Genomic DNA, 9,780 nt, shown 5'->3' on the forward strand with positions numbered 1-9,780 from the left:
GGTGCCCGTGTCTCTGCCCGTGATTTTACTCGTGTCTTCGCCCGTGTCTCAGCCTCTTCCCGTGACCGTGCCCGTGCCCGTGCTTTTGCCGGTGCTTTTACTCGTGTCTTCGCCCGTTTCTCAGCCTCTTCCCGTGACAGTGCCCAAACCCGTGCCCTAGGCAAGCCCCTTGCCCGTGCTCGTGCCTTTTTTAGATAAAATCCATGGAGCAGAGAGCGCCATGCTTTCCTGAGTTGCTCCAAGTTGCTGGCTTGTGTTGCCCCTGTAGCACAACAATACGGCAGCTCCATGGAGGCAGCTTGCGTTGTCTCCAAGCAGCACAACAATACGGCAGCTCCAAGGAACTTTAGCCAGCCAAAGTGGGCCCATACTTTCAAAGAAAGTTAAGAGATCGTAAATTCATCAGCCAATCATTGACGGCCTTGCAAGCAAAATCCACCAATCATAGACAAGAAAATAGAGCGTAAGTACTTACGTTTATTTATGCAGTTTTGAAAGTATGGCACCTGGTTTCAAAATTCCCCCCACACAAAGGCAAAAGGTGCATGCATATCTGGACAAACTCCCACTCATTAATGTTAGTGCATGGAGGAATATACGATAAACTTCAGCGTTTGGTTGAGATGAGAACGCGTTTCTTGTGTCGGTTGCAGCTGTACCGCAGGTAAGTGAAGTGTAATAATGGCAAACTTTAAAGTGAAGTGCGAATGATGCTTGGGATTTATTCCGATTGGAAAGAAAAGCGTTAGCAGTTTTAGTAGAAAAATACCGCTCCACTACACCACACATCACTGCACTACACCACACCAAAACGAACCTCACTACACCACACCTAATTACACTACACCTCACTGCACTACACCACACCACACCACACCCCACAATATCACATCACCAGACAAAAGAAACAACAGAATAAAAAGAGCCAGGATAAATCATGTCCAGGAAATTGTTTTTGATGAACGAGGCTAATTCCCACACCCGGAATTTACAAAAACTGGGAGGCAATTCCCAGCCAAATGGCCATTCCCAGCGGCATGGCCATTCCCAGCCAAATGGCCATTCCAGTTCTGCAGGCCCATACCTCAGGAGTGCTTGTGAGGCACGATAGTGCGCCAGCCAATCACAACACTCGTTACAACTCAAAGTGCTTCTCATTGGCTAATTTATGAACTCGATAATTGCATCGAACTCACAAGAAACAGCGACGACTTAACTTTTTGTGAGGGCATAAAGCTGGTGACCTCACAACGCGAGACTTGATAATACGAGACTTGTAAACGTTAAGTGACGTGTACAAATTCAACAGATTAACGAGCTTCTGTTGAGTCTAGGCGACAGGTGCCTTTCATATTCAACAGATAAACGAGCTTCTNTTTTGTTGAGTTCAGGCTAGTTATCTTTTCAAATCAAAACAACAGATTCGTGAGCGACTTCAGGTTTAAGCGATGGGTGTCGCGTCAGGCTGAGAAAGCATGCATGTTTTGCCAATTGAAATCCCAACACATTGCATCGCAAAACATTTTGCTTCTAATTCAATTGCAAATTATTCCTCGTTGTTTTTTTAAAGGGAATAATGAATACGAGGTGTTTTAAATCATTTAACTTCATATCATCGTAGATAATTTTCAGGCGAATAGTTTGTTTCAAGATGCACGTATAATCCAGCGATGTTAATAGTTAGTAAGAACATGCGTGATCGAGTTCTAAACTTCCGATGTTGTCAGGTTAAAGCTGCTATTTACCTTATGTTCCAAACGTTGATTGGATAAGAAGAAGTTTTAACCGATTCCGACTCAAAGAATATAAAATAATATGTTTAAACGTATTAGTCGATAAAAAAGTAAAGAATCAGACACTTGATAACACAGACTTATACGAGTATTGATTAAACCGTACAAATCTTCAGACATCAACAAACCAGTCAGCTATGAACAAAGCTATCAGCCACTCTGCCAAGATACGCATTTTAATGGAAGTTTCCGTACATCTTAAAGACGGGACCTGGTGGACCCAAGAAAAAATAACGCTTCATCTGCGACATATAACAAGACATTGGCGACAGCTGCTCCGTTACTTGCAGCCATGGTCGCCTTCTCCCAGGTGATGACATCGTCGTATTTATTAGCTTCCAATAAACAACACGCGTGCTCAATTTCATAGCATTTTCGACCGCGGGTAATGTATAGGGAGCTTGGATCGACAACGCTGCGGACATTTACATGCTGAGGTCACAATCGAGAATATTAACAAGCTCGGGCAATGTTTGTAAGAAAATTATAGCAGCTACTATTGTAATATTGATATGTAGGCACGATTTATTAAATAATTTATACATTGATACGATAGATTGAATTGTGTAAAGTTTAATCTTGTTACAATGGCTCGATTAAAACTAGGATTTCGTGCAAAAGTATACATAATTAATTTAAATGATGTTATTATAATGAAAGCTAATATAATTAATCATTATATTTATTAATGCAAGTCTTCGGGATTTGGGAGCGCAAGAGAGAGAAAATTAAATGGCTGGTGAAAATGTGATCGTGAAGCGGTCAACTAAAAATAAAATTAATGCCTTAGTAGCATGAGTTGAAAGTTCACTGAAGTGCTTCTTAAAGCAACCTTGAGGAAATGTTTAATTTATAACAACTTTTATTTTGCTTGTGATAAAGTCTGGGGTAAATTGCGATTCAAGTAAACTCGTGAAATTTGGTTTGAGTTTCCCCTGCAAGCTCTCGCATGATGAGACTTGTGTAAACTGAGGGATATATATGCGGTGTAAATGGAAGCTGAGGTATATATGTGAGGTGTAAATGGAAACTGAGGTATAAATGTGAGGTGTAGATGAAAATTGAGGTAGATATTTGAGGTGTAAATGGAAACTGAGGTAGATATGTGAGGTGTATATGGAAACTGAGGTATAAATGAGAGGTGTAAATGAAAATTGAGGTAGATATGTGAGGTGTATATGGAAACTGAGGTATAAATGAGAGGTGTAAATGGAAACTGAGGTAGATATGTGAGGTGTAAATGGAAACTGAGGTATAATTCAAGTGAGGTATACATGCAATACATGTGGAAATCTAGTAGGCGAGAATGAAAAGTATTTAGCGGATGCATTCCAGCCGTTCATTTAGAAGGTATATAATTGAATGAGATATAATACAAAACTGTCTCTGCGAGAAAATATGATCGGCTCATGTATCAAATAATATTAGAATTATAATAAAATAAGATTGCGTAAACAATGTCCTAATATAGAAAGGTTAGATGATGAAAAGTGTTCCCCACGCCAAGCAGAAATGGTGGACACGAAAGAAATATGCAATGTTTTTTAATATAAAAAGTATTTTTTAGTGTTGACGAGTCAATAGAATTAAAAGTTGAACAGACCAGCCGCAAAAGTCTGCTAACCAACGAAACTTTATTGCGTTCTTGTCTTTCATTTGCCAACTTGTTCGCCTCGCAGACACGCGAAAAGTTCATCCAACATCAAAATTTTCCACTTTCTCACCCCGTCAAGTGGGCCCCAAAAACTCAAGTTTTATACAAACTTTGAATGTCGTGAGCTCTGTAATGACAGTCGTTAAAGCTAAGCTTGTTCGCGCGCCAAAAAATTACTTCGTATTTTATTAAAGAAAAAGGTTTTGAATTTGGGCATGAATAGGAATTAGAGAATTGGACGAATGTTTTGCGCGTCATTGCGATCGTGTAGAGACTGATTGGAATTGTGCCATGTTAACATGTTCCTTCATTAACTCTTAGATAAAATCTAGAAATTTTATATCAACGAATTCGAAGATTTGATTCAGCGTCATCGATGACAGCGTATAAAAATTAACCAATTGAACGAAAAAATTATCATAATAAACTAGTATTAGATCTCATATCCTTTTTTTCACCTAATGAACACAACCGTAACAGTTGTTCTTAACAATGATCGTAATTGTGGATCGTAAATCTCAATGGGTAAGAACGCACCTCCTTGTCATATACTGTATATACTAACCAACAATTACACTAAAAGGTCCCGTTCGTAATCAAGAGACACATCAAGAAAGAACTTTCTGTCGTAATCCATCCCGTGTCCGATATGAGCATTTCAGAGGCAAGGTTGATGTCTGTTGGTTGCCTAAAGGGACTTCTTTTTTCCCAACAATACAGCGCGTAGCTTATTTTCAGAGAAATATGTGAGACTTCTTCCAAAAATCAATGCACTTTTTGCCTTGTGTGGGGTTTCCTAATCAAGTTTGGCCCGGCAAAAAGGTGCATCAGTGCTACAATCGTGCTATGGGTAAGAAAGTATGTCAATATTTTACGACATGACCCAGATATTTTTCTGAGCGAAGCGTCGCTCCTGACGGTTGAATCTTTACGAGACCATTTCCCGCCTCAAGTTTTAATTATTCTCGCGGGTTCGAGTACTGAAGGTGGAAGAATTCATACAAGTTCAGTCGTAATCCACGGCAAGCATCTGTTCTAAGTTTGAACTGTGTAAAGTTCAGCAGCGATAATTTCAACATTTTAAATCGAAAAATTATACTGCTCGAGCAAATAACAACTAAGTAATTTGAGATTAGACTAGCACAATAAATTAAATCGATTCATTTTCATTTATGAAAAATGTTAAGAATATTCTCAATGTACTTTACTTTCACCTCAAATGCCCAGTAGTAAAGCAAAAACATGTAAAATATGTGCATGCGCGAAGAAAAGATAATTTTGTATACAATCATTACGACAAATAATCTCGATCTTAATCACATCAAATGAACAATGGAAAAATATTTACATCACAAATGAAAAATAACATTAAAAACAAGGTTTTATACATAATTGATAACAAGATCTCAGACCAGATACGTCAACTGGACTGAATGCTTATAACAACCCATGCGTAGAACAACCCATGCGTAGAACAACCCATGCGTAGAACAACCCATGCGTAGAACAACCCATGCGTAGAACAACCCATGCGTAGAACAACCCATGCGTAGAACAACCCATGCGTAGAACAACCCATGCGTAGAACAACCCATGCGTAGAACAACCCATGCGTAGAACAACCCATGCGTAGAACAACCCATGCGTAGAACAACCCATGCGTAGAACAACCCATGCGTAGAACAACCCATGCGTAGAACAACCCATGCGTAGAACAACCCATGCGTAGAACAACCCATGCGTAGAACAACCCATGCGTAGAACAACCCATGCGTAGAACAACCCATGCGTAGAACAACTCATGCGTAGAACAACTCATGCGTAGAACAACCCATGCGTAGAACAACCCATGCGTAAAACAACGTAACCATGCGTAGAACAACCCATTGCACCGATGACGTCACGCATGCAAATTAGTTGTTCATTACCCGAGAATCAATGAGCGTCGAATGAACAACGAAGCGTTCCCCAAACCGCGATTAGCAATTTTAATAAAAAAAACCTGGACGTCCATCGAAATATAAGGCGTTTTAAGTGATTTTTTATTTTTACTTACACATATAATCACAGTATGTCGTATGTATACAGAATGAATTTTATAATTGTATTAAGAAACTAAGCCTAAATTGATATGCTGTCCAATGAAACGTTTAAATGTGAAGAAGATTGCGACTCCAAAATTAACAATCTCTTTGTGCCGGTGGAGCATTCCGTGAAAATGCAGCATCAATCGTTCCGTAAGTAACTGAGCAGACTAATTGTAACTAATTAATTGCCACTGGGTTGTAAACGGCCAGCCTCGAAAATAATTCGATAGTTTTCAACTTGGATGAAAAGTTTTGTGCTGAGCGGATTTCCGGAAAAAAAATCCCATTAAGAAAGATCGATCGCCCGCGATTAATTCTATTGTAAGGGTAATTAACATTCAGGCTCGACATGATCGAAGATTCGGGGTAATTTATTCATCCGGGGTAACTTCGTCATGATAAGCTGATGAGAAAACCTGAGTTGAAAACCTAGTTTTATTTTAAAGTTTTTAAAACACACCGAGGAATAGAAATGGATTACGATACGTTAAATATGAGGTACTTAATAGTGGACTGATGCTATGGAACTGAATACTGAAATTAATTAAACAAATGGAAACAGTCCCGCAATGAGCAATGAAGATCAGCATGGATAAAAGCAGAGTACCTAGAAGACGAACTAAGTCATAAAAGTCAATGGAACAAGATGATAATGATAATGACCCATAAACATTATGGCCATCATGAAAAAAAACATTTTTCAGATAAAAATGAAAAGGGAAGAAAACCGAAATACAGGAGGACAGTCAAGCGGGAAGACCTGCAGAAGACAACACTCAGGAAGGACGGTAGGAAGAAGCGTAGGAAGACGCGACGTCCTGGCGACGTCCTGTCAACACAGCAACCCGGAGCACGGGTCAGGTTGCGGCTCCCGGTGGCCATCTAGACTCTAGAGCTGCCATCTAGACTCTAGAGCTGCCATCTAGACTCTAGAGCGGCCATCTAGACTCTAGAGCTGCCATCTAGACTCTAGAGCGGCCATCTAGACTCCCGGCCAGCAATTAGGAGCTCTAGGGCGGCCATCTAGACTCTAGAGCGGCCATCTAGACCCCTCTGTAGCTGGGCGCTCTAGAGCGGCCATCTAGACTCCCCTGTAGCTGGGAGCTCTAGAGCGGCCATCTAGACTCCCCTGTAGCTGGGCGCTCTAGAGCGGCCATCTAGACTCCCCTGTAGCTGGGCGCTCTAGGGCGGCCATCTAGACTCCCCTGCAGCTGGGCGCTCTAGGGCGGCCATCTAGACTCCTCTGTAGCTGGGCGCTCTAGAGCGGCCATCTAGACCCCTCTGCAGCTGGGCGCTCTAGAGCAGCCATCTAGACTCCCCTGTAGCTGGGCGCTCTAGAGCGGCCATCTAGACTCCCCTGCAGCTGGGCGCTCTAGAGCAGCCATCTAGACTCCTCTGTAGCTGGGCGCTCTAGGGCGGCCATCTAGACTCCTCTGTAGCTGGGCGCTCTAGGGCGGCCATCTAGATTCCCCAGCATATAGGAGCTTTAGGGCGGCCATCTAGAGCTCGAGGCTCCTTCTGGAAATTGCAAGCGGGGCTTAGGCCGGCGACACAAATTGCCTTTGTGTGAAATTTATCGGTGCATAAATTGATTTTATTTGTGAAAAAACAACGTAGAAGCCATTTACTATTGGCAAAACACTAGATACAGTATATAAATTATTCTACTTTTTAGATATCATTACAATCGAAATACCGTTATGCGAGATTACATCTTTGGTCAAACATTTGACTTGCAAAGATGCCATTTCAAAGGAGTATCAGATCAAACGAAACATTTTATGAAACATTTTATTTTATTTATGTCAGTTTTCATCATACCGTTCGACCAGCAGTCCGCAGACGATGTAACTCAAGTTCAATCTTCCATCGAATCTTCGGCAAGTCTCAGACGACTGCCATCGCTGGCGAGATATTTTAGAGGTATGATAGATAAACTAGAATAATGACTTGGCTGACTAGAAGAATGACTTGGTAGACTAGAAGAATGACTTGGTAGGCTAGAAGAATGACTTGGTAGACTAGAAGAATGACTTGGTAGGCTAGAAGAATGACTTGATAGGTTAGAATAATGAATAAGCAGATTAGATGAATGACTCGACACACTAGAACAATGACTAGGCCGACTATAAGTTCATACACAATTTCAATTTTACAAAACCAAACCATGAATTGTTTGTTGCGAGATGCATTTCTCATGAGTGTGAGAAATGCATTTCATTTCTCTACGGCACGTCAACTGAACAGGTGTAGTATAACTCTGGTGTTCTATGGCACAACTGAACAGGTGTAGTCTAACTCTCGTGTTCAACAGGTGTAGTATAACTCTCGTGTTCTATGGCACAACTGAACAGGTGTAGTATAACTCTCGTGTCCTATGGCACAACTGAACAGGTGTAGTATAACTCTCGTGTTCTATGGCACAACTGAACATGTGTAGTATAACTCTCGTGTTCTATGGCACAACTGAACAGGTGTAGTATAACTCTAGTGTTCTATGGCACAACTGAACCTGTCTCTTATACACATCTAGATGTGTATAAGAGACAGGTGTGGAGGATGTGTAGGGGAGTGTGGAGGATGTGAGGGGAGTGTGGAGGATGTGAGGAGAGTGTGGAGGATGTGAGGGGAGTGTGGAGAATGTGAGGGGAGTGTGGAGGATGTGAGAGGAGTGTGGAGGATGTGAGGGGAGTGTGGAGGATGTGTAGGGGAGTGTGGAGGGTGTGAGGGGAGTGTGGAGTATGTGAGAGGAGTGTGGAGGATGTGAGGGGAGTGTGGAGTATGTGTGGGGAATGCGGAGGATGTGAGAGGAGTGTGGATGATGTGTAGGGGAGTGTGGAGGATGTGTAGGGGAGTGTGGAGGATGTGAGGGGAGTGTGGAGGATGTGAGGGGAGTGTGGAGGATGTGAGGGGAGTGTGGAGGATGTGAGGGGAAATTGAAGGATGTGAAGGAGGTCGTGTGATGGGAGTGTGGGGGATATGAGGCAAGTCGTGCGAGGGGAATGTGAGGGGACTGCGAGGGGACTGCGGGGGAAGAGCGAAATTCAAGCGGATCACCTGGTGGAGATGGACTGGAAAGATCATCTTTAGAGATCGGGTCAGAAAAAATTGAGTATTTCTCTAAATTCCAACAGAAATAACGTCTCGTTTTGGCGAACAGTTTTCTATTTAAAGACATTATACTGAGAACATGGGAGGTATAATGGCGATAGTTTTTATCAATGGGAATTCAATATCCCCGTTGTTGCGACATAAAGGACGGGTTAGCGGCCACGGCGAGTATTGAGCTCGAGCGAAGCTAAGATATAGAGAACAATAATAAAAGACGTTAAGACGGGAAGAATGAGAGTTGGAGACATTAAGACATCACGAATAAGAGAACAATAATAAAAGACGTTAAGACGGGAAGAATGAGAGTTGGAGACATTAAGACATCAAGAATAAGAGAACAATAATAAGAGACGTTAAGACGGGAAGAATGAGAGTTGAAGACATAAAGACATCAAGAATAAGAGAACAATAATAAGAGACGTTAAGACGGGAAGAATGAGAGTTGAAGACATAAAGACATCAAGAATAATAGAACGATAATAAGAGGCGTTAATTAAAACGGTATGAATGAGAGTTGGAGACATAAAGAAATCAAGAATAATAATAGAAATAAAGACGTTTAGAATAGGCGTTTTGCAGCTTATTCGAACTGCCGGCGGTATGCGCTCAATATTGTTGATGCGAATACTACGGGATGATGCGAAATTTAGCGTTTTTAGTATCGTAAAAAAGTTTAATAATAATAGATGACTTGGTGTTCCTTCGGCCGATTTTCGACCGATATAAGTAAAAGTCACTTGATTTTAACATAATATAAATATTCATACTTATATGTTGAAAATTGACATCTGCTATTCAAGTTCCCTTTTTCCCTTCAGGCGAATTACTTCAAGAGCTTGAAGACATTTTCTGCCGCAGTTACGGCGGTTTTTTTAGTCACGTATGGCGGTTATTTTAGTCACGTATGGCGGTAATTTTAGTCACGTATGGCGGTTATTTTAGTCACGTATGGCGGTTATTTTAGTCGCGTATGACGGATATTTTAGTCGCGTATGGCGGTTATTTTAGTCGCGTATGGCGGATATTTTAGTCACGTATGGCGGTAATTTTAGTCGCGTATGGCGGATATTTTAGTCGCGTATGGCGGATATTTTAGTCACGTATGGCGGTTATTTTAGTCACGTATGGCGGTAAT

The 9,780-nt window shown here is 41.4% G+C and overlaps 1 protein-coding gene across 1 annotated transcript; it reads right to left on the minus strand.

The window, feature by feature from the left end:
* Positions 1-8,063: 8,063 nt before the first annotated feature.
* LOC108675878 (putative uncharacterized protein DDB_G0291608) lies at positions 8,064-8,618 on the minus strand. The gene has a single exon (XM_018163928.1). The coding sequence runs from the start codon at positions 8,616-8,618 to the stop codon at positions 8,064-8,066; it is 555 nt and encodes a 184-aa protein (XP_018019417.1).
* Positions 8,619-9,780: the final 1,162 nt, after the last annotated feature.

This window comes from Hyalella azteca, unplaced genomic scaffold (genome assembly GCF_000764305.2).
Source record: "Hyalella azteca isolate HAZT.00-mixed unplaced genomic scaffold, Hazt_2.0.2 contig15339, whole genome shotgun sequence".
Classification (NCBI taxonomy): Eukaryota; Metazoa; Arthropoda; class Malacostraca; order Amphipoda; family Hyalellidae; genus Hyalella; species Hyalella azteca.

Excerpts from the sequence above, each read along its gene's own strand:
- LOC108675878 (XM_018163928.1), bottom strand. The coding sequence starts at position 8,618 with ATGATCTTTCCAGTCCATCTCCACCAGGTGATCCGCTTGAATTTCGCT.